General features: G+C 50.2%; 1 protein-coding gene across 5 annotated transcripts in view; it reads left to right on the top strand.

Moving 5' to 3' along the window:
• TCEANC2 (transcription elongation factor A N-terminal and central domain containing 2) overlaps positions 1 to 22,742 on the top strand; it is a 75,489-nt gene extending 52,747 nt beyond the window's left edge. For 2 of the 5 annotated variants that reach the window (XM_051857743.2, XM_002715968.5), the window contains exon 5: positions 2,704 to 3,734. In XM_051857743.2, the coding sequence (XP_051713703.2) occupies positions 2,704 to 2,892 (189 nt within the window). In that variant the 3' untranslated portion in view covers positions 2,893 to 3,734. Of the gene's footprint in view, positions 1 to 2,703; positions 3,735 to 10,792; positions 10,991 to 14,347; positions 14,446 to 21,406 lie in introns of those variants that run through there. The other 3 variants (XR_011390696.1, XR_007924063.2, XM_070078464.1) reach the window with 3 other exon arrangements.
• The last annotated feature ends 1,213 nt before the right edge of the window (positions 22,743 to 23,955 follow it).

Below are 23,955 nucleotides of genomic sequence, written 5' to 3'. Positions count from 1 at the left end.
TGGAACAGTACACAAAACAGAGATGAACAGCTTAGAGAATTCGTCATGAAGCAAACACCCAGATCCTGTTCTGTCTCCAGGTCTGTGGTTAAACATTGCCTCCTGGAGCCAGGCGCTGCCCTTGTGAGTTGGGCGGCTTTGCTGTAGCTGCTCGCCAGCATTCGCACCTCTCTTTTTTCCTGGCACTTGCTCAGCGCTGTTACAGTCCCCGCTTCCATCTCTGTCTCCTACCCACCGCCCACCCCAGGGACCCAAAGGCCAGGCCTTCCTTGGTCACTGCTTGTTCCTTGGCCTAAGCGCAGAGCTTGGCACAAAGCAAGTGCTAGACAAATACCTGAATAAGTGGCTGAGGTCAGGAAGGAAGGAATGGAAGAAAAAAGAAATGAGAGAGAACTTTTCAGGAAGTTACTACCAACAGAGACAAATGCAGTATATAGACCATATCATGGTTTCTGATAATAATGAGGAAGCTCAGGTCATCGTGGCAGTCTGGAGAACTATCCGTCCTTTGTGCTGGGGTGTTTTTATTAGGCTGTTTGCCTATGTTTTGACACACAGGCAGAGCGTGGTTCCTAGGGAAAAGTATACCTTGCCAACGGAGCATGTGCTGGTGCATGGGCGGTGCAGCACACAGCTTGGAGTGCTTAAGATGGGCCATGGTCAGCACTGGGGAGGGGGAGAGTGGGGATGGTCCTAGAGAGGAAGGTAGGTTTGGGATGCCCTGACAAGTAGCCTGGCCTGGCCACAGCATGTGAGCAAAATCCCAGACCTGGCTTTGCTTCCATCTGTGACTTAGGATAGCTTGGGGCTGAGGCAGATTAATTACCCTAGAATTTCCTTTTTTTTTTTTTTAATTAATTAATTTATTTATTTATTTTGACAGGCAGAGTGGACAGTGAAAGAGAGAGACAGAGAGAAAGGTCTTCCTTTGCCGTTGGTTCACCCTCCAATGGCCGCCGCGGCCGGCGCGCTGCGGCTGGCGCACCACGCTGATCCGATGGCAGGAGCCAGGAGCCAGGTGCTTTTCCTGGTCTCCCATGGGGTGCAGGGCCCATGGACCCGGGCCATCCTCTACTGCACTCCCTGGCCACAGCAGAGGGCTGGCCTGGAAGAGGGGCAACCGGGACAGAATCCGGCGCCCTGACCGGGACTAGAACCCGGTGTGCCGGCGCCGCTAGGCGGAGGATTAGCCTAGTGAGCCGCGGCGCCGGCATTACCCTAGAATTTCTAGGGATCCCATCCCCTTGGCCTGCTCTGATCAGCTGAACCTACAGGGGTCGCTCTAAATTCAGCCCATCTCAGCTGGACTATTGAGGGGGTAGTAAGTGTAGTGAAAGGGAGGAAACATGAACTTTTGCAGCCTGGAGTCTAGGTCCCCGTTTCACTTGTTTCTTAGTAGTTGTAAGACCTTGACCCTTCACTTTTTTTTTTTTTTTTTTTTTTTTATCTTTTATTTAATGAATATAAATTTCCAAAGTACGACTCATGGGTTACAATGGCTTCCCCTCCCATACCGTCCCTCCCACCAACAACCCTCCCCTTTCCCACTCCCTCTCCCCTTCCATTCACATCAAGATTCATTTTCGATTATCTTAATATACAGAAGATCAGCTTAGTATACCTTAAGTAAGTATTTCAACAGTTTGCTCCCACACAGAAACATAAAGTGAAAAATAATAGATGATTTTTTTTAAATGATGATGAAATCAGATCAGACCTATTGTCATGTTTAATCCCAGTGAGAGTCAAGTTGGGAATTGAAAATTTCTTTCTTTCTTTTTTTTTTTTTTTTTTTACAGAAGATCAGTTTAGTGTACATTAAGTAAAGATTTCAGTCGTTTGCACCCCCAGACCCTTCACCTTTGAACCAGTTTCCTTATCTGTAAATGTGATCCTAAGAGTTCAAGCATTAAATGTGAAAAATGGGGGGCTGGTGTTGTAGTGACAGGTTAAACTGCTGGCTGCGATACCAGCATCTCATGTGGGTACCAGTTTGAGTCCCAGCTGCTCCACTTCTGCTCCAGCTCCCTGCTAGTGCATCTGGGAAAGCAGCAGAAGATAGCCCAAGTGCTTGGGCTAGCCCATGTGGAAGACCGGGATGAAGCTCCTAGCTTCTGCCTGGCCCATCCCCAGCCATTTTAGCCATTTTGGGGGTGAACCAGCAGATGGAAGTTTCATTCTCTCTCTCTTTCTCTCCCCCACCTCCCTCCCTCCCTCTGTAACTCTGTCTTTCAAATAAATAAAATAAATCTTACAAAAAGTGATTTATAAACTGCTCTATGCACATGTAAGGATCCAGACCTAGCATTTCTAAAATGCTATAAGGGGTTAAAAGGCACCTTAAACACACATACAAAGTATAAACTGTTACCCTGATTTATTACTCTTGGTCTTCATTTCCTGGTTGGTAAAGTACAGGGCCCAGTACCCGTTGCTTAGTTCAGGCCAGTTTCCTGTTATAATGGCAAATATTACCACCCGGCAGGGGTTGTGAATGAGGTCCCTGTCACAAAGCACATGGCCTTGTTCCTTAATTGCCAGGGTGGAATTAATTTGCTCTTCCTGTTTCTCTTGTGGCAGGAAGTAGATGTCCTTGAATTTCACTTGATTAATGGAGGCCTCTGAGCAGAGTGCTCCAGCCTCTCTTGCTTTTAATCCTTATGCAATGCAAGGACCTAATTTGATAATTTTGCTGTTTTTTAGATGGATCACCTACTGGTTGAAAATATTGAGCGGGAAACGTTTCATCTCTGCTCCCGCCTCATTAATGGGCCATACCGGCGGACGGTGAGAGCTCTGGTCTTCACATTAAAGCACCAAGCTGAAATCCGGGCTCAGGTGAAGAGCGGCTCGCTGCCGGTCGGCACGTTTGTACAGACCCACAAAAAGTGACCCGGGGACGGTCCCAACCCTGGGCCAGGCAGAGAGGAAATGGGCCTCTCTCTGCCATTCAAAGACTCTTTTGAGTTTGGGTGATGGCTGGTGAGGGCTGTGCTAAATTTTCCCATGGTGCCATTCCTTCAGAGGGAGGAAGCAGAGAGCCCTGGGAGACAGGCCTGCAGGAACATGCTTCATTAGCTGTAGCATGCTGCCGCTGCCTAACAGGACGCACACTGGCTGTCACTGGGAAGCGCCGTACGGTTGCCGTCACCCAACACGGTGAAAGGGTGATGGATTTCACTGTGAGTACGCCAAGGACACCTCTAAACTTCCCCATGTCAGGCAGATGAAGTTACTGCTTTATTTCCCCACCCTGCAGGTAACTGAAACTCAATTACTGCTGCTGCTCACTCGGTTCCATCCCCCTGAGTTTAGATAGCTCTGGTGCCTCTCAGAACTCCCCTTCGCTTCTCTTTGCTCTACCCCAGGGGTGAGCCTGCCAGAGCCAGCACACTACCCCTTCTTTCCAGAGCTCACTTATCTGAACGTTTCAGCTCTCCCTGGAAGACCTTCCGCGTTGGTCTTGGAGCCCCCATGCTGTGGCTTCTAATGAGGAGCTGGCCTCCAGCTCCCCCCACCTCAGGGTTGATTTGAATACGGCGGCCGCTCTTGGTCTGGGGCTCAGTGGAAGATACATAATGAAATTTCTCTTGAAATGAATTATTGCAGTCGAAAAAACTACATCCATCCATAATTTAAAATGAAGTACCTCTATATGGGCCTGTTTGAACAATTATGTAAATGATACTTGGTTTTTAAAAATAATAAACTGGGTTTTTTTTCCTAAAACAAAAGGAGTGGTTTGTGGATTTAAAAGTATTTTGAGTTGAGAAAGGGTTAAGTTAGTGAAATTAAAGAGTGATGGGACAGAAGTGTGAGGGAGGTAATAACCCAGGGAGGGATTTTAGATTAGAGGAGACCAAAGCAAATCTGTAATCTAAAAAGAAGCCAGTGGAGAGAGGGAGATTTAAAATCCCCCAAAAGAAGAAAGGGTTGAGAAGCAAGAATAGATGAGAAAGGGCTAACATTATTGTCTTAGCTTTCCCAGTGCTAGGTACTTTTCCTAAGATGATTTGCTAACATTTACGTGGATCTTTTTATATTGCTTAAAGTCCTGTTTCATTCTCTTACCTGCTCCGTGAAGGCAGCACTGTTTCAGCTTTTTAGATGCACTCATTTGTTCAGCAGCCGTTTGCTGAGTACCCATTTCATGGTGCACAGGGGCTGCTGAGCAGGAGCTCCACGCCAGCCCCTGAGGCTCCCCCAGCAGAGGCATCTTGCTCAGCTTCCCGCTAGAATAATAGAGTGGGTACCATGTGCCAGCACTGTGGTAACCTTTATACCCAATTAGGGATGAGAAAAGGGCGGCTCAGAAATGTATGGTGACTTACTCAGGACTCAGATAGTGCGCTACAGCTCTGAGATTCAGAACCCAGGTCTCTTTGATTGTAGACAGTCTCCTTGGTTGATTTAATCCATCCTTACAGTTTCTTTTTTAAAAATTTATTTTTACTTATTTGAAAGGCAGAATGACAGAGATCTTCTGTCTACTGATTTCACTCCTCAGTTGCCTTTAACAGCTGGGGCTCGGACAGGCCAAAGTGAGGAGCCCACAACTCCATCTGGGTCTCCCATGTGGGTGGCAGGGACCCAAGTACTTGGGCTCTTACCTACTGCCTTCCAAGGTGTGCATTAGCAGGAAGCCAGATTGGAAGCAGAGTAGGGACTTAAACCCAAACACTCTAATATGGCATGCAGGTGTCTTAACTGCTGAACCAAACACCTGCCCCCAGCTCATATCATATGGTGATACTCTAGTTTGTATCTTTAACCCAGACCTATCCCCTAGTTTCAGATGCTATCTCCTGGATGTCGCAGGGACATCTAAGATGTAACATGTCTTCTCTCAGTCTTCAGGTAGGAACCCCAGGGAGCTCAGCAGAAACCCACATCTACTCACAGCTAGCCATGTCCTAAACATTTTATTCCCCAAATACGTTGGGATCTCCTGCCTCTTCATCTGTGCTATCACATCAGGACTTGCCCAGAAGACTACTTCACCTCCTAACTGCTCTCTCTACCCCAGTCCTGCCCTCTTCACAGTTGCCTCTCCACACGATAAACAAACTGACATGGCAAAATTAGAGACCCCAGGCTGGTGGTGTGGTGAGCAGATTAAGCTGCTGCTTGTGACACCAGTTGCCCATGCTAGAGTGTGGGTTTGAGTTCCAGCAGCTCCACTTCTGATCCTGCTGCCTGCTAATGTGCCTGGGAAAGCAGAGGAAGATGGTCCAAGTCCTTGGGCCCCTACCACCCATGTGGGAGATCTGGAGTTCCAGACTCCTGGCTTCAGCCTGGGCCAGACCCTGACCGTTGCAGCCATCTGGGGAGTGAAACCAGCAGATGGAAGATCTTTCTCTCTCTTTGCTTCCCTCTCTATCTCATCCTGCCTTTCAAATAAATAAATAAATATTTAAATTGAAAACATACAAATACAAAATTAGTGATCCATCACTTCTCCACTGAAACCCATCCGTGGATCCCTATCACATGTAGGGTAAAATATAAGCACCTTAACCTTGGTGTACAGGGCTATCTATGATCTAGGCTAATTTTACTAAGAATTAATATAAAGGTCTCCTCCCTCGCCATTCTCACCTCTTTCCAAGCTCTGTCCCCAACTTGACCCTCCGTCTTCACGAGGCTGCTTGCAGTTTCTGACTGCATCAGATTTCTTGAAGCATCTGAGCGTTGTCATGTGTTTCTGCTTCCCTAATTCCTTTTCTGGCCCCTGCTGTAAAAGCCTTGTGTTCTGCTGTACCTGTGTTCCTTGCTTATGCTTAGGACCCTGTCTCCCACTAGACTAACTTCCTTGAAGTCAGAAAGCCTGTTTTACTGGGTATCTTAGACACTTGGAACGTATTTGTCCATAGAGTAGCCCACAGATACATGTGGAATTTACTGACGTCCAGATGTCTGTGCTCTTCTTCGTTCCCCACTTAGTCTGTTATCCACAGAGTAACCAGAATGAACCTTTAAAAATGTAAGACAATCATGTCTTCCTTGCTTATAACCTCCCAGAGGCTTCTATCTCATTTGGCATAAAATCCTGAGCTCTTACTGTCTCCTCCAGGACCCAGAGTGATGTAAGCCCTGGCTGCCTCTTTGATCTCATTTTCTGACATATTCGTTCATTCTCTCTCTCTTTCAGATTTATTTATTTATTTGAAAGAGTTACAGAGAAAGGGAGAGACAGAGAGAGAGAGAGAGATCTTCCATTGCTGGTTCACCCCCAAGTGGTCACAATGACCAGGGCTGAGCCAGACCAAGGTCAGGAGCTTCATCTGGGTCTCCCAACATGGATGGCAGGGACTCAAGCACTTGGGCCATCCCCTACTGCCCTCCCGGGTCATCAGCAAGGAGCTGGACCAGAAGTGGAGCAGCCGGGACATGAACTGGCGCCCATATGGGATGCTAGCATTGTAGGCAGCAGCTTTACCAGCTATACAACAGCTTCCCTGCTCTCTCCCTAACCTCACTCCCCTGTGGTCCCCTGGTTCCCTTGCTGTTTTACATGTGCATCCTAAGCATGCTCCTTCCTCTGATTCAGGGTTTTGATTTCTCTTATCAGAACAGCCTCACTAATTACCCTAACTAAAATTACCCTCTCGACTACCCTTTAATACTCCACCTTGCTTTATTTTTCTTCAGAATGTTTAGTACACTTTGACACACAGAAATGGAGAGACAGAGAAAGATCTTCCATCTGCTGGTTCATTCACCAGATGGCTACAAGAGCCAGCACTGGGCCAGGCTGAAGCCAGGAGCCAGGAGCTTCATCTGGTTCTCCTATGTGGGTGGCAGGGGCCCAAACATTTGGACCACCTTCTGCTGCTTTTCCCAGACATTAGCAGGGAGCCGGAACTGGATCAGAAGTGAAGCAGCTGGGACACAAACCAGTGCCCATGTGGGATGCCAGCATCATAGGCGTCAGCTGTACCTGCTACACCACAACGCCAGCCTCACATTTATATTTTGTGTATCCCTCCACTTTAACAATTGGAGCTTGATGAAAGCAGAATCTTTGGTTCCCTGCCATAGTCCAGTACCTGGAATACAGCTTGACACATTCTAGGTCTCCTTAACTATTGATTGAATAGTTGAATGACTGGTTATGTGGTTGCAAGACAAAGCCATGTAATCTAGTCAGGGAATGTTTCCTGGAGTAGGTGACACCTGTGTGCTGTCCTAAGGGCAGTAGTAGTTCATGGGAGGGTGTAAGTGGACGCCTGGCAGGGAGAGCAGGGTCTGCAAAGACTCAGATGGAGATAACTGGAAGCTGATCAGTGTGGCAGTAGAGGAGGAACACACAGGAGTGGGGCTGGAGCTGAGGCAGGAGAGAAAGGCCAGGCCTAGGCCCAGGACCAGATTGGAAGGGACTTGAGAATCGGGTAAAGACATTGGGGCTGACTCCAAGCAGAAACTGGTCAGTTTTGTGTTAACAGGCTTTGTGAAGAGAAGCTGGGGCAGGAAGAGAGACTGGACATAGGAAGCCTCATAAACAATCAAAGAGTTTGCTAACTTAGGAACCCAGAGTAAGTTGAAAACAAAGCGCTCTCTGGCTGAAAGTCTTTAGTGGTGATGGTTAGAAAGTAGAGTGATTGCAGAGATGTGCTTTGGAGATTTGGAAAGCAGGCCGTGTTGTTTATGGCTGTTTTCTTGATGCGTCTACAGAATTCCCATGATCACTAATGGAGCTATTCTGAACACTTGCCGAAGGGGAGGAGCCTTGCAGACATCCTTGCCCACCCAATAAGAAGCGCCTTGGGGCCCTAGCCTGTTAAAAATGAAAGAGATGTGCCTGAAATGGGCAGAGAGGTATTCTGGGGCCTCTGAGTTACCTGTAAATCTAGGCGTGAACCCATGTTTTCCAAGTGTGCTCAGTTTCTGGAGGAAGTTTGGGAAAGTAAACACCATCGGAGTCAGCATGGGCAGTTCACTGATGCTTTTCTTGCAAGTGGTTAAATTGGAGCTCCTTGTCTTTTGGTAGAGACTGAGTCTATCTTTGTTCATACACTCAACAAATAGGTGTTGTTCATCTTGTGTGTTAAGGACTGGCAGTGGGGAAACACCAGTGAAATTTGATTTTCATGCTTGAGGACCTGTTTGGTGGGGAGACAGGCGCACCAGTCAATAATTAGGGCATAGCATATTGGGTGTTCTATAGACGTTTATTTAAAATACTGAGAAAATGCAGAAAGGAGTGATCAACACTGCCCTGAGAGGAGGAAAGTACTTACGTAGGAGATCATGTTTGAAACAAGGCGTAAGGGGCCGGGAGCAGTCTGTGTACAAAAGCAGAGTGAAGATCGTGGCTGGTTTCAGTAAATGCAAATAGTACAAGGGAGCTGTACTCTCTTCTAAGATACCGAGTGGTGGTGAGAAATGGAGCAGAGCAGTCACCAGGGCCTGGAGGGTCTCGTCAAGGAGTTTGGCCTCGACCTCCAGAGGATGGCAGTCTGTGAAAGTATTTGAGGAGGCCAGGGCCTAACAAGATGTGTGTTTCGGGGCCAGCACTGTGGGGTAGTGGATAAAGCCACTGCCTGCAGTGCCGATATCCGTTCTGGGCGCTGGTTCGAGTCCTGGCTGCTCCACTTCCGATCCAGCTCTCTGCTATGGCCTGGGAAAACAGTAGAAGATGGCCCAAGTCCTTGGGCCCCTGCACCTGTGTGGGAGGGGCTTCTTGCTCCTGGCTCCTGGCTTCGGATCAGCATGGTGTCAGCCATTGCAGCCATCTGGGGAGTGAACCAGTGGATGGAAGACCTCTCTCTTCCTCTCTGCCTCTTCCTCTCTCTAACTCTGCCTTTCAAATAAATAAATAAATCTTTAAAAAAATTAAAGACGTGTGTTTCAGAAGCATGAGAATGTTCTTGTACAGATACCTAAAAAAGTTTGAAACATTAAAAAAAAAACAATTTAAAGGAAAGCAAAGAAACACTTGAGAGTCAGTAAATTAAAGTGTGTGGGTTTGTGGTTTTTTTTTTTTTCTTCTTTGACAAATGAAGTTTAGAGTTACCCGAACAGGTATCATTAAAGAGTTCCAGATTTGAAAAATGGCAGGAGGCCCAGATAATGCATTTACTGTGTTTATTGGTGAAGGAACAGGCAGCTGGCCTTTTTTCATTTATAGAATATAATGTTCTTAAACTTGTGCCTGTCAACCTTGGTTTGCTTTTGCTGCTGCCTCAGGCCCCAGGGCCTCACTATGAGATTTGTAATGTGTTTTGGATGCGTTTATCACAGCTCGATGGGGTGAGGGCTCAGTTTGTTACTGCCCAGTCTTGCCGTCAAAGGGAGTCCATCCAGAAAACAAGGATTTGGGAGCTTCGATTAGTTTAAGTAACACTGCCATGATTTCAAAGGAAAGACCGTTTGATCGAATGACATTGTGTTTTCTTTTAAATCAACCAAAATGACATGATGCTGTCAGGGATAGACTCACCCGTAAGCAGAGGAGACCAGTTTCAAGAGCCAAGAAGACTGTGGTACCCATTCAAGTGCTGTTTTTCCATCTTGTGAAAGTCACTCATTCAGTGTGCATGTTCCGAGTTCCTACGTGCCAAGTACAAGGGTCACAGGGATAAGTAAGGCCGTCTCTGGCCTCAGGGAGCTTCCAGTCTAGTGAAGGAGACAGACAATAAGCATTATGACTAACAGGAATTCAAAGGAAAGGAAATCAGAAAGCCAGTAAACATTAAAAGATGTTCAGCCTTGCTGGTAATCGGGAAAATGGCAAAGGATTCATGCCATCCTTCAAGACCTAAAGGATTCGGGGGCAAGGGGGTCCTGTAGCCCTCTTTTTTTAAGATTTATTTATTTATTTGAAAGTTACAGAGAGAGGAGAGGCAGAGAGAGTGAGGTCTTCCATCTGATGGTTCACTCCCCAAATAACCACAATGGCTAGAGCTGCGCCGATCCAAAGCCAGGAGCTTTTCTGGGTCTCCCACAGGGTGCAGGGGCCCAAGGACTTGGGCCATCTTCTACTGCTTTCCCAGGCCATAGCAGAGAGCTGGATTGGAAGTGGAGGAGCCAGGTCTCGAACCGGCACCCATATAGGATGCCGGCACTTCAAGCCAGGGCGCTAACCTGCTGCGCCACAGCGCCGGCCCCTCATAGGCCTCTTTTTCAGTCATTGGTCTGCTCCCCACGGAAACTAGTAGGATCCTGAAAGGGGATTACAGCAGAATCCACCGAGCAGTAGTTCCTGGGGCAGCTGTGCCAATGCGGCATCTTTCTCGAGTGTGTCAGCATGTTCTCAGGAACGTGTATGTTGCTATTGATGTGAATGAATTCCTTTCCCTCCCCTGCCAGAAAGGAAAGTCAGAAACAGTTTGCATTTGCTTGCAACAGGCTGAGTACGTTCCCCGTGCTGCCTAGGGCTGGCTCCCTTGCCCTCTCACAATACGGTGTGAAGAGGTCCGTGCTGCCTAGGCATTGTGCAGAACATCTCACTGCTGCAGCGTACTCTGGGCCAAAGGAGCGAGAAACAGCAAGTATCTTAGAAGCCTGAATGAGACACGTGCTTTCCTGAGAGGGTGAGGAAACCCCGTGAAAATTCAGGGGCCTGATAGACCAGTAACATTTTTTAGGGGCCAGTGGACTCAGATATGCGAGGGACATTCTCTCCAAAGTAAAAGACAAATGAGAACCAGCAGGTGGGAAATCTGTTTGTTAAATAAATAAGTGAGTCTTGGGACGTGTGTTGTGGTGCAGTAGGTTAAGCTGCAGCCTGCAGCACCAGCATCCCACATGAGCACTGGTTTGAGTCCTCACTGCTCTGCTTCCTCTCCAGCTCCGTGCTAACACACCTGGGAAGATCAAGATGGAGTTCCTTTCTCTTGGCTTCAGCCTAGCCCAGCCCTGGCCGTTGCTATTTGGGGAGTGAACCAGCAGATGGAAGATTTCCCTTGCTCTTTCTTTCTCTCTAACTCTGCCTTTCAAATAAGTAAGTAAGTAAATAAATAAATAAATAAATCTTAAGGAAAAAAAAGACAAATGATTCTGTACCCCACTCCCACCATTAGGAAAACACACATGAGTGCAGGGGCCTGAGGACTTGGGCCATCTTCTACTGCTTTCCCAGGCCAAAGCAGAGAGCTGGATCAGAACTGGAGCAGTTGGGACTCGAACCGGTGCCCATATGGGATGCTGGCACTCCAGGCATCGGCTTTACCCGCTACGCCACAGTGCTAGCCCCTTTGATTACTTTTTAATGCTGTGTATTTGATAGGATTTCATTACAAGGAAGCTGATAATATAATCATTTACCACATTATTATTATTATTATTATTATTATTATTATTATTTTGACAGGCAGAGTGGACAGTGAGAGAGAGAGACAGAGAGAAAGGTCTTCCTTTGCCATTGGTTCACCCTCCAATGGCCGCCACGGCCGGCGCACCACGCCTATCCAAAGGCAGGAGCCAGGTGCTTCCCCTGGTCTTCCATGGGGTGCAGGGCCCAAGCACTTGGGCCATCCTCTACTGTACTCCCGGGCCACAGCAGAGAGCTGGACTGGAAGAGGGGCAACCGGGACAGAATCCTGTGCCCCGACCGGGACTAGAACCCAGTGTGCCGGCGGAGGATTAGCCTACTGAGCCGCGGCGCCAGCTTACCACATTATTTTTCATCATTCTGTCTTAGAAATCTTTTTTTTTTTTTTTTTTTTTTTTTTTTTGACAGGCAGAGTGGACAGTGAGAGAGAGAGACAGAGAGAGAAAGGACTTCCTTTGCCGTTGGTTCACCCTCCAATGGCCGCCGCTGCAGCCGGCGCACCGCGCTGATCCTGGCAGGAGCCAGGAGCCAGGTGCTTTTCCTGGTCTCCCATGGGGTGCAGGGCCCAAGCACCTGGGCCATCCTCCACTGCACTCCCTGGCCATAGCAGAGAGCTGGCCTGGAAGAGGGGCAACCGGGACAGAATCCGGCGCCCCAACCGGGACTAGAACCCGGTGTGCCGGCGCCGCAAGGTGGAGGATTAGCCTATTGAGCCACGGCGCCGGCTCAGTCTTAGAAATCTTTTAAAAGTTTGCTTTTATTCAAGAGAATACCAAACTACATAGTGTTTGAGATGCCACAGGTGTTTCCCCTGAATTTATGTTTGTGCTGTCCACGAGGGATGCTGTGTTGACAGTCTTCTTTGGAACCTTACTTCTGTGAATGTCAGTAGTTTTCGTAGTCCAGACCTTGGGGTGGGTTCCTGCCTTTGCCTTTGAGCTCATTAGCTTATTGGCACTCAAACCTCAAAAAGTTTGACCATGTGTGAGCTCCTGCTTGGGAAGGGACCTGTGTACCTTGATATTCTGAGAGTGTGGACGTCATAGAGCCATTAACTTAACCTTTTGGGAAGCAATCTTGACCTTGAGGGGTCAAGACAGTGGTTTCCGGTCAGGGCGCAGGATTCTGTCCCGGTTGCCCCTCTTCCAGGCCAGCTCTCTGCTGTGGCCAGGGAGTGTAGTGGAGGATGGCCCAAGTGCTTGGGCCCTGCACCCCATAGGAGACCAGGATAAGTACCTGGCTCCTGCCATCGGATCAGCGCGGTGCGCTGGCCGCAGCGCGCCAGCCGCGGCGGCCATTGGAGGGTGAACCAACAGTAAAGGAAGACCTTTCCCACTATCTCTCTCTCTCTCACTGTCCACTATGCCTGTCAAAAAAAAAAAAAAAAAAAATGAACTACATGGTCTGCTGATGGTAATAGGCTTCATGCTTTTGATTTGTTTCATATGCTACTGTTTACTTTTTTTTATGTGTATACAAAGCAGACATGTACAAAGATTTTAATTACAACATGGTTGATAATAGTAAAACTTCAGAAACAGTCTAAATGTACATTAGAAAAAAAGAATGAATAAAGAAATTGTAATGTATCCAGATTCTGGAATACTGTGTAGCAAAAAAAAAAAAAAAAAGTAAATTTAGGCTGTGTAACAGCATTGGCCAATAGAAATATAATCCACATCACATATGTAATTTTAAACTTAAGAGCCACATTAAAAGTAAAAAGAGGAGCTGGCAGTGTGGTGCAGTGGGTAAAGACACCACTTGCAGTGCCGGCATCCCATGTGAACACTGGTTTGAGACCCAGCTGCTCCACTTCCAATCCAGCTCTCTGCTATTGCCTGGGAAAGTAGTAGAAGATAACCCAAGTCCTTGAACCCCTGCACCTGCGTGGGAGACCCAGAAGAAGCTCCAGGCTCCTAGCTTTGGATTGGCCCAGCTCTAGCCATGGTGGCCATTTGGGGAGTGAACCAGTGAATGGAAGACTTTTTTTTCTTTCTCTCTCTCTCCCTCTCCCTCTCCCTCTACCTCTCTGTAACTCTACCTTTCAAATAAATAAATCTTAAAAAAAGTAAAAAGAAACATAAATGAATTTTTAATAATATATTTTGAGCCAAATATACTGAAAAGTGTTACCATGTCAACATGTAATCAATATGAAAATTACTGAGATATTTAATATAGTTTAATGTTTATTCATTTAAAAATTTATTTGAAAGGCAAAGTAGCAGAGATGGAGATCTCCCATTGCTGGTTGGATATGCCCTCCGCAGCCAGGGCTGGACCACCCCAAAGCCGAGCTCTCCATCCAGGTCTCCTGTGTGGTGGCAGGGACCCAAGTACTTGAGCTCTCACCTGCTGCCTTCCAGGTGCATTAGCAGGAAGCTGGATCAGCAGCAGAGGTGAGACTTGATCACAGGCAGACCATGTGGGATGCAGACATCTCAAACAGTGGCGTAACCTACAGTGCTACAACAAACACTCCCCTCTATATTCTTTAGGGGGAGAGTACTTGTCTCTGTGTTTATTTTATAATACATCTTAGTTTGACCTGTCTGTATTTTCAAGTGCTTATAGCCACACGTGTGGCTACTATATTCGATAGTGGAGATCTGTAGGTACTGACGTGGAAACATACTTTTAAATGAAAAAGAAAAGGAAGTTGCAGTACCATATGTATAATATGAACCATTTATGCAAGGAAAATGCTGTTTCCATAGTGGGGAAAAAGGAAAAGATATGTACAGATATATGTCCAATTTAGAGAGAGGTTTTAGAAGAGAAAGGTGTTATTGGTTTGTTTTTTTTTTTGTTTTTTTTTTTTTTTTGTTTGTTTTTTTTTTTTTTGGTGGGGGGAGAGTCATTCTCTCCTTATCTAAACGTTTTGTGATAACTTTTGACTTACAAAAAGTGGGATTCCTGTATACTCCACATCTGGTATCCACTATTATTCACTATTATTAACATCATACCTTAAAGTGTCCATTTGTCAAAATTAAAACCCCACCCTTGATGTATTCCTGTTAGCCAGGTTTCAGCAGTGTTCCCACTAATGCCCTGTTCCTGTTCCAGGACTTGGCTGGCCTTGGCCGTCACATCTCTCTGATCTCCTGCTCCATGACCATGTCTCACTCTTTCTTCCCATGGCCACAAGTACTTGGTAGACGGGCCCTAAACTTGAGCTTGAGGATTTCCCTCTGACTAAATTGGGATTATGGGTTCTGGGGAAGAATACAGTGGAGGTGAGGCACCCTTCTCCTCACGTCATACCGGATATGTGAGCACACAGTAACCACCTGACCTAATCACCAGCAATGCTTGGTCAAGGTGGTGCTTACAGGTACGTTTCCATGGTGAGTTACTGTCCACACTCGGTGCTTGATTCCTTGGAAAGAAGTCAAATCCAGACTGCACAAGGGCTGGGCGGGCTGGGGCCCACCACGGCTCCCCTCCTGCAGAGTAGAGCTGGGACCTCCTTCAGCTATTTGGAACCTTCTCTCCGGAGGATTTGCCCTCTCTCCCTCACTTAGTTAGATAATTTATGTCCATGTGAACTCATTGCTGCATTTTATACACTGCGATCTGATTCTTGTCTTCACGGGGAAGACAATTCATGTACTGCTTATTTTTTAATCAGGAAAATATACAGATAACAGTGGCAGGTGAGAAACAGGTCCTGACAGGTCCTGTGATTGGCAAGATTTCTGCCTCTGTACCTCTCTGTGGCTGTCTGTGAGTAGGGTAGTAGTCGGCTTCCTGCTCTTAGACGCGCGGCCTTTGAGGAGCTGCTTCCCCTCTCCCCATGTGAGTTCCCCCTCCAAGTAAGGGAATGTTTCTTGAAATGGCCTCAGAGGTGGAGAAGGGGGTGAATGTTTGTTGTTTATGAGAGTCCAGGTATTTTGTTGCCTATTCTTAGACCTTCAGTCCTTAATGGTTATCTTCTTTTATTTATGTTGGAAAATGAGCTCGGAGCTAATAGCCATTGAGAACATCTCATAAACATGATCAATATTTATATCCCCTATCCCAGCCCCAAAGAGTTCTCCTTCCCTGCGCTCTCGCCCCTCTAAGTGGCGAGTTAGTTTTCCTCTTCCTCAGCTTGATCTTCATGGCTGAAATCTAGCCTGAGGCCTGGCGCTCAAGAGCTCGCCAGCCAAGTACCTGCCGGCTTGTTTGGCCTCCCCCTTGTGCCTCTTGCCCGCTGATGCCACAGACACTGCTGCCCTTCACAGCCTGTTGTGAGCTGAATTGGGCCCTCCCCAAATTCACACATTGAAGTCCTACCTCCCAGTACCAGGGATGAGGCCCTGTTTGGAGGTAGTGTGTTTTTTTATTTTTAAAGATTTAATTTTATTTATTTGAAAGTCAGAGTTACACAGAGAAGGAGAGGCAGAGAGAGATTGCCCGCAATGGCCAGAGCTGTTCTGATCTGAAGCCAGGAGCCAGGAGCTTCTTCTGGGTCTCCCACATGGGTGCAGGGACCCAAGGACTTGGGCCATCTTCTACTGCTTTCCCAGGCTGTAGCAGAGAGCTGGATCAGAAGTGGAGCAGCTTGGTCTCAAACCGGCGCCCATATGGGATGCCGGCGTTTCAGGCCAGGGCGTTAACCCTCTGCGCCACAGCGCTGGCCCCTGGAGATAGCTTCTTGACAGAGGTTCTGTCGGTAGACTCGAATCCTGTGTGGCTGGCAGCCTGGTCGCAAGAGGCAAAGACACAAACACAGCGGGAACGCAGCCGGCCACAAGCCAGAGAGAGAGGTCTGGGGAGAAGCCAAAGCTGCCAACATCCTGATCTCCAAAGCTGTGAGGAAGTAAATTTCTTGGCCTAAGGCACTCAGTCTGTGCTCCTGTGTTATGGCAACTCTCATAGAAACCAGTACCCACTCCCGCAAGTGGCAGTGCTGGCTGACCACCCGCTCCTCTGAGCCACACCCAGTGGCAGGTCCCAGGCCCCAGGTAGAGAGGAACAGGAAAGGGGCACGCAGTGCAGGGTGGAGGAGGAGCCTAGTCTGGAGGGAGTCAGGAAAGGCTCTGCAGATGCTGATTTTTTAAGATTTATTTATTTATTTGAAAGAGTTACACCGAGAGAGAAGGAGAGAGAGAGAGAGGTCTTCCATATGCTGGTTCACTCCCCAAATGACCCAAGCACTTGGGCCATCTTCTACTGTTTTCCCAGGCCATAGCAGAGAGCTGGATTGGAAGTGGAGTAGCCAGGACTCGAACCGCCACCCATATGGGATGCTGGCACTGCAGTCGGCAGCTTTACCCGCTACGCCACAGTGCTTACCCCAAAATGCTGATTTTTTAACTGGGCTTTAACAGGTACCAGGTAGCCAGGCCCAAGGGAGGGTGTGTGCGACTGCGTAGGCTGAGGACTGTCTAAGAAGAGGGAACAATAAATCGTGTGATAATGGCGGTAGCCAAGCTATAGGAAGAGGAAGAGTAGCCTCACGTGAGACGAGCAAAGCGGGGCCCCGGATGCTGGGGCGGGGAAGCTATGCTTGGAGAAGTTCAAGGATTTCAGGACGAAGGAACTCCTGAGTAATAATCTGGCTCCACATACCAGGGGCTTACTGTGGGGGCCCCTGCTTGTTAGCAACAAATACGGAGCACGTGTTACACACGGGCCAGTGTGTCTGCTCTCCCCTCCACCCAAACGGGACTTCCATGGCAGACTGCGTCAGGTGCATCTCTGAATCCCCGGCGGAGTCTGGTCCGCCCAGGAGCTCGACAAACACTGAATGAGCAAATTTGAACAGCAGGCAGGACCGGGAGCCAAACCCTCCCTCAGCCACGGTTACGCCTGGCTTGGAAGCCGGACCCTCTCCCTGCAGGCACCGCACGCTGTCCTGCCTGACGCGGAGTGAGACTCTGGGGAAGCCCGAAGGCTGGTGCAAATCCGAGCCAGAGCACACGCGGCCTGTGGCAGTGTCCTCTGGAGGCGAGCAGCCCACGTGGCCTTGGGATGCATGCTGGAGGCCAGCCCACAGCGGCCTCCAGGCCAGTACTTGTGCTGATCCAATGTTGGTATTTGTCAGAGGTATTACTGTAGGGAGGCCATGTGGCCGAGGGGGCTCCAAGCCCCGGCCACCTTGCAGTGAGCAGCTGCCACACGCTAGAGACGGTTCTAGGGCCTCACACACTTTATCAGTCTCACTGCCACTGCCCAGCGTATCCCTGCTCAGTAATCACTTCGTCCCCCTGCTGGAGCCTCGGACCTGGTCTCCTTGGGGGCCTCTCACGCCTGCCATAATCAGTTCTCCCCATGCAGCAGTGGCCACGGTGAGCGCAGGGGCAAGTCCTGCCGCTGCCCTGCTCAGAGCCCTCCGTGGCTCCCACCACTCTCTGCATAAAACCCTGTTTGCCTGCGCTTCAGACACGAGTACCCTGCGCTCTGGCGCTGTCTCCATGTTGTCTGCAGACACGCCGGGCTTTGTCCCTCAGCCTCGCTGCCTGTGCCCCGTCCTTGGGGCGTTTGCATCCGCTCTTCCCTTTGCCCAGCACACGCTGGTGGTCTCATGGGGCCTCCTTGTCCTTCCGGCCCAGGGAGAGTTGTTCCACCGCCACTGTCTCCAACGAGGCCCACCCAAGGCGCTCTCTGACACATCAGGACTTCGGGACTCACCATAGTCACTTATCCGTTCCTCTGCTTACTTCTTTGGCTTCTTCCCCACAAAGCACACACTTCCTGGGAGTAGCGACCTTGCGTGTCTCTCCAGTGCCCGGCACCAGGTATAGCCTGGACAGGGCCCAGCGCAAATGCGCTGAATGAATGTGTGGATGCAAGGGTGGGCCCGGACCCATCCCCCACTCCACAGCTGGGCCCCTGGAGGGCACGCAGCCCAGCAGCACAGCTAATCCAGGTGCACGCGCCAGCAGATGGTGTGGAGCCCACCGGGAAGCACAGCTTTTAGCAGTCGGAGTTGCTTTTGCTCAAAGTAGAACAAGTGTAAACACCGACCCCCTCCTTGCGAGGGGACAAGGCAGAGCGCCATTAGTTACATTCAGATTCTCTCTGCCACAGTCCAGAGCCATTCTCTTGCTTGGGGTGCTGCTCGGAGGGGCCTCGTGGGACCTGAGACTGGGGGCTCTGTTGCCCAGCTGCCTGGTGTAGCCCTCACAGCAGCCCAGCACACTGTCTACTAGTGTTGTCCTCATTCCATACATGCAAAACCGATGGCTCCACGAGGCTCTGGGACTGAGCCAATAGGCCACAGAGACAGGCTGTACCAGCGACTGGCGGACAGTGCGGCCCTCCTGGTGGGCCCGCCTCCCTCTGCACTGAAGCTGCCATGCCCTGGTTCTCTGGCTCCTGCCCGGGCTCCACCAACACAGAGCCAAGTGGAAGGCAGGTGTGCCCTGGCTGAGAAAGGCCACTTGTCTTCAGCTCCCTACTTTCTCTTCAGTTCCATCAAGGAGCATTTAGCTTTGGGAGGGGTCCTTTCTCACAGAGTTCTTTAAAAGTTACTGTATAGGGACCAGTGTTGTGGCATATCTGGTTAAGCCTCCACCTGCAATGCCAGCATTCCATATGAGTGCTGGTTCCTGTCCTGGCTGCTCCACTTCTGCTCCAGCTCCCTACTGTGCCTGGGAAAGCAGGAGAAGATGGCCCAAGTGCTTGGATCTCTGCACCCACGTGGAAGATCCAGAGGAAGCTCCTGGCTCCTGGCTTCAGCCTGTCCTAGCCCTGGCTGTTGCGGCCATTAGGGGAGTGAATGAGCAGATGGAATCTCTCTCTCTCTCGCTCTCTCACTCTCTCGCTCTCACTCTGTGTGTGTGTGTGTGTGTGTGCAACTCTGACTTTCAAATAAACCTTTTTTAAAAAATCAGTATAATATTGTGTCTAATTAGGTGCCAAGATTGTCCTAAGTGCTTTACAAGCAATTTCTCATTCTTGAAATTCCATTAATTAGAACAAAGAACCCTATACACATTGCTTAAAAAAACAAAGGTTGGGGCTGGCCCTGTGGTATAGTGGATAAAGTCACTACCTGCAGTGCCAGCATCCCATATGGGTGCTGGTTCGAGTCCCAGCTACTCCACTTCCAATCCAGCTCTCTCTTTTGGCCCGGGAATGCAGTAGAAGATGGCCCAAGTCCTTGGGCCCCTGCACCCGCGTGGGAGACCCGGAGGAAGCTCCTGGCTCCTGGCTTTGGATCAGCGCAGCTCTAGCTGTTGTGGCCATCTGGGAAGTGAACCAGCGAATGGAAGACCTCTCTCTTGTTCTGCCTCTACCTCTCTGTAACTTTCTGCCTTACAAATAAGTAAATAAGCCTTTAAAAAAAAAGATTACCCAAAAAAGTCAGTCTTCCTCCCTGTGCCCCCGTGCTCCTTCCCAAGACCACACTGTGACCAGGTCCTTGAGTGTCCTGCAGAGTCTGGGAATGTCTCATTTAATCCTCTCAACATCCCTGTAGGTAGGTGTTACAAGTATGTATGCATTTCAGGGTTTTTTGGTTTTGGTTTTGTTTTTGCACCAAAATAAGCTTATCTTTTAATTTCACTTTCTGTGACCTTTTCAAAGTTCCCTGTATGATCCTTGTATTACCTCCGGGACACTGAAGCTCAGAGCCAGGATGCGGCTTTTCCAGCACCCGTCAGCCTCCAGCAGCAGAGCTGGGGTTGAGCTACAGAAGGGGTGACTCTGAGGTCAGTGCTGGGGCCTACGCTGTCCCTACAGGAAGAACCGGAGGTTGCCTTGAGATGCGTACACCAGGCCGTAGGCGGGACTCCTCGCTATGGGGCTTTTGGTGCACACACTGATCATGCAGTTGAAGAATTTGAATTTATGACCTGCTGTAGACCTTCAAGGTTAATGACAACTTCGGGTGTTACAGTCCCCATGGCGCCTAGTCCTTGCCTGCCCCCTTGCCCCCGTATGCCCATGGTTTGCCACTTGTAGGCATCAGCTCAGACCAACTGCTCTATATGAACAGGGTTATGTGAAACGCAGAGGAGGCAGGGCACAGCTCTGCAGCTGTAACACGGTTCTGCTTTTACTGCCCCTCTGGGCTGCCGGCCTGGGGCGGCTGGCTCCTGTCTGGGCCTCAGTGTGTTCACTTGTGAAATAGAAAGAATTTCTTTCGATTCAGAAGAGTTGGGGTGTCCTCAGGTGATGTAATGAAGGCCAGATGGCAATAGCAAATATCAGCTTGTAGTAGCAATGAAGTTGGAGTGAATCTGGGAGCCTCTACGTAAAACAAGCTGACTTGATCTGCCCGCCACTTCCCACCCCACCCACCATCTTGCATTTGTAAAATCAGGAGTCTACAAAATCCTTTTTGTCCATTGTCTCATTAGTCCTTGCCTCATCCCTGTGAGGTAGGAAAGATCACTTCGTTTCAGATACAGAAATTGAGATCCTAAGAGGGGAAGTGATGCGCCCAAGGCCACAGGGCCACTGGGAGGGGCCTGGTACCCCGCCATGTCACTGCCTGCCCCTGCCCCTGCCCCTGCTGAAAACCTCGGCCACTGGCTAGAGCCCGTACCCCTCCACTTGGCACCTTAGCTTGAGGCTCTCAGGGACCTGGCCCCAGGGTCATCTCCCAGCGCAGCCCTCTGCACTGCAGTCCTTCTAAACCTGCCTTTGCAAGGGCTTCTTCCTCTGTACCTGACGCTCCCTCTGCCAGGGCTCCTGGCCGACTCCTCCCATCCTTTGTTGATTCCCCCGTGTCCCTGTGACAGGTGTCTGCATTGTTGTCATCATCACTACCAGTCATTTCCCGGCGTGGTTCAGAGCCCAGGCTCTGGAGCAAAACCCCAGGCTTGGGTTTGAAGCCTGCCTTAGCCACTCGTCATTAGCTAAGTGAGCCTGGACGAGTTCTTTAACACCCGGTGCTGTGGAGGTGTCTTCTCGGCTCAAGCATCAGGGTAGCTCCTGGGCTTACGTAGGAGTAAATCATAGAAACAGAGTAACAAGCACAGGGCCTGGCCCAGGTCATTACTATTTTCTGCCACTTGTATTCAGTGATGCCTGCTCTCTACTGGTGCCTGTGCTGGGTGCACCAAGCTCTGGTCTGAGAACCAGGGAGGGACCCAGAGGAGGGGAGAGGGGGGTGTGACCCCTCCATGCCAGTGTGTTCCTTCTGTCCAAGCCCCAATTTGTGTAAGTTGTCCATGTCTGTGTCTGCAGGTTTTGAGGAGCAAGCACCACCCCACCACGACTCCTGGGCCTCCTATCTTCCAGCCCATTGGGTGTCTGCACCGTGGGGAATGACCGTGGCAGCTCCGCCTTCTCCGTGTGAACCCCAGGGACAGGCTGTCCCAGAGCACGAGCAAGAGCAGCTGCACACTGTGTCTCCCTGGGCTGCTTCCCCGGCTGCGATTCACGGGCTCTGCCTGTCACAGAGACCCTGCAGGCTCAATTACAGATCTGCGTCCAGGCCCGGCTGGGGCAGGAATCTGCCTAGCTTTTCCAGGTGGCACTGAGGGAGAGCCAGGGGCCCTGTCAAACGTGGGACCTCAGAGAGCCTGGGGCCGGTGCAGCCGCCTGGCTTGTCACACATGAGGGGACTGAGGCCAGACGCAGGAAGACGCTCTCAAAGCTCCCAGCAATGGGACGTCTGATGAGGGCCCCTGAGTACCATCAAGGGAGCTGCTCTACCACGTGACCCAACTGCTTGCTCCTGTAACAAAGATGTGCAGCATGGAGACTTGCTTTGAAACTTAAACCAGAAGCAAAGCATTGCATTTCCATACACCAAGACCATCTTCTGTCCCCAGAAACCCAGTAGAAATGTTGTCAGATGTAGCCTCATATTTTATGGCTTCCCAAGCCTGGGTTACAAAATTTTGACCCAAAAGACAGTAACCCTGAACCCCTGCCTACGTAAGCAAGAACTTACCCATCTCCAGGGGTCCCTAATTCTTCCTGGGAGTCCGCAAGAATAGCCACAAACCAGCCTATCAGCTGCAGTCACCATGAGGTATTGCAGGTCTCCTCTCCAGCTCAGCCTCCTCCTCCATCAGTATCCTGGACCAGCCCTCGGAAGTCATCCCACTGCAGCTGCTGGTGGTGATGTCTACCACGGGGACAGTGTCGGGGCCAAAGGGGTCACATCCTGGTGTCCACGCCACCTTTTCTCTGGGCGTGGCCACCCACGGGTCACAGGACCAGGCCTGAATGCCCAGGTCCCTTGAATGTATTGCAGACTTGGGCATCATGCTGTAGCAGGTTAGGCTGCCCCTGGGGCACTCACATCCCATACCAGAGATGCCACCTCCACTCGGCCTCCCATCCAGCGCTCTGCAAATGTGCCCCCTGGGAGGCACGAGCTGATGGCTCAAGAACTTGGGTCCCTGCCACCCATGTGGGAAACCCAAACAGAGTTCCTAGTTCTTGGCTTGGCCCAGCCCTGGCTATTATGGGTATTTGGGGGGTAAAGCAGCAGATGGAAGACTGTTTCTCTCTCTCTCTCTCTCCCCCCACCCCTTGCTCTGTTTTTCAAATAAATAACATTTAAGGAACAGATGCAGAGAGGAGTCTGACCTACATGCTCCCCCTCTCCCTGGTGGATTGGGGATCCCTGGCCAGACTGCCTCACCTCTCTGACCCTGAGCAACCTCAAGTGGTCACAGGGAGATAGCAACCACCAGTAAGGGTTGTCATGGAAATCACGTGAGAGCATGTGTGCAATGCCTGGCACACAGTAGGTGTTCAGTGAATGGCAGGCACCATTCTTATTATACTCTCCAAGGCGGGTTCCCCCAGGAAAGGAAACAAGGATTTCAGACAAGTGGTTTCAGAGGTGATCAGGAAAAGCACCTGTAGTAGTGTTTGAAGGTGAGACAGGGCGGGGAAGAAGCCAACACAGGATGTGTTAGCAGATTTCTGCTGTACTCAGCCAGGGCTCGACTCCACTAAGGACTTCTGAACAATAGCGCAGAACGTGCCCCAAGGGGCGGGGAGCCGGGGTGTGCATCTGGCGGTCGTTGACTGGGGTCTGCCGTCGGGGAATGGGTGTTAGCTCCCTGGTACTTTCCTGCGTGCAGGCAGGCCAGGCCTGAGAGGCGCTGAGGCCAGAGAAAACCCTCGGGCAGAATCACAGGTCAGCACGCACAGGAACGGGGAACAGCAAGGGGCACAGGACACTCCCAGCATCTGCTACAAGCACCAAGTAGTGTTGCCTCATCTGAAAGACAAGCTGCTAACAGCCTGGGGCCCATGCCAGGGGGCTCGAGGCTGCTTGGGAGGTAATTGAAGCCATCAGCAGCAGCTGCAGGCTTCTCCCAGGCCTCGGCCCTCCCACCCAGCATCCCCTCCCAGATTCCGAACACTGACTGTGAGACTGGGCTGCGTCTCGCTGGTCCTCAGTATCTTTTCCTTTCCTGTGGGGAGTTCGGTCAGCTCTCAGGAGTGCCCTAACTCACATGGCTTTTTGCTTTGAGCCTCCCAGCACCCCTTGGGAGGAGACAGGCAGGACAACCAGGGTCGGTCAGAGGCCAGCACCTGGGCGCTTGGTAGCCGTGCAGGCCTGGGGGTGGGACTGAATCAGCAGCTGGGTGGGAAGGAGCCCTGCTGGTTAACCCAGCCCTGCAGGGCTCTGACCCTGCACACGCTCAGGCCTGAGGCCAAGGTAGGACTGTGAGTGAGAGGCAAAGCGGGCACGAGCACCTGTCTTTTTGAGCCATCGATGCAGTGCCAACCCCGGTTTCCAGTGCTCCTGGTGCCTCCCAGCTTCT

This window comes from Oryctolagus cuniculus, chromosome 7 (assembly GCF_964237555.1).
Source record: "Oryctolagus cuniculus chromosome 7, mOryCun1.1, whole genome shotgun sequence".
In the NCBI taxonomy this organism is placed as follows: Eukaryota; Metazoa; Chordata; class Mammalia; order Lagomorpha; family Leporidae; genus Oryctolagus; species Oryctolagus cuniculus.
This window is presented reverse-complemented; position numbering and strand designations above follow the sequence as displayed.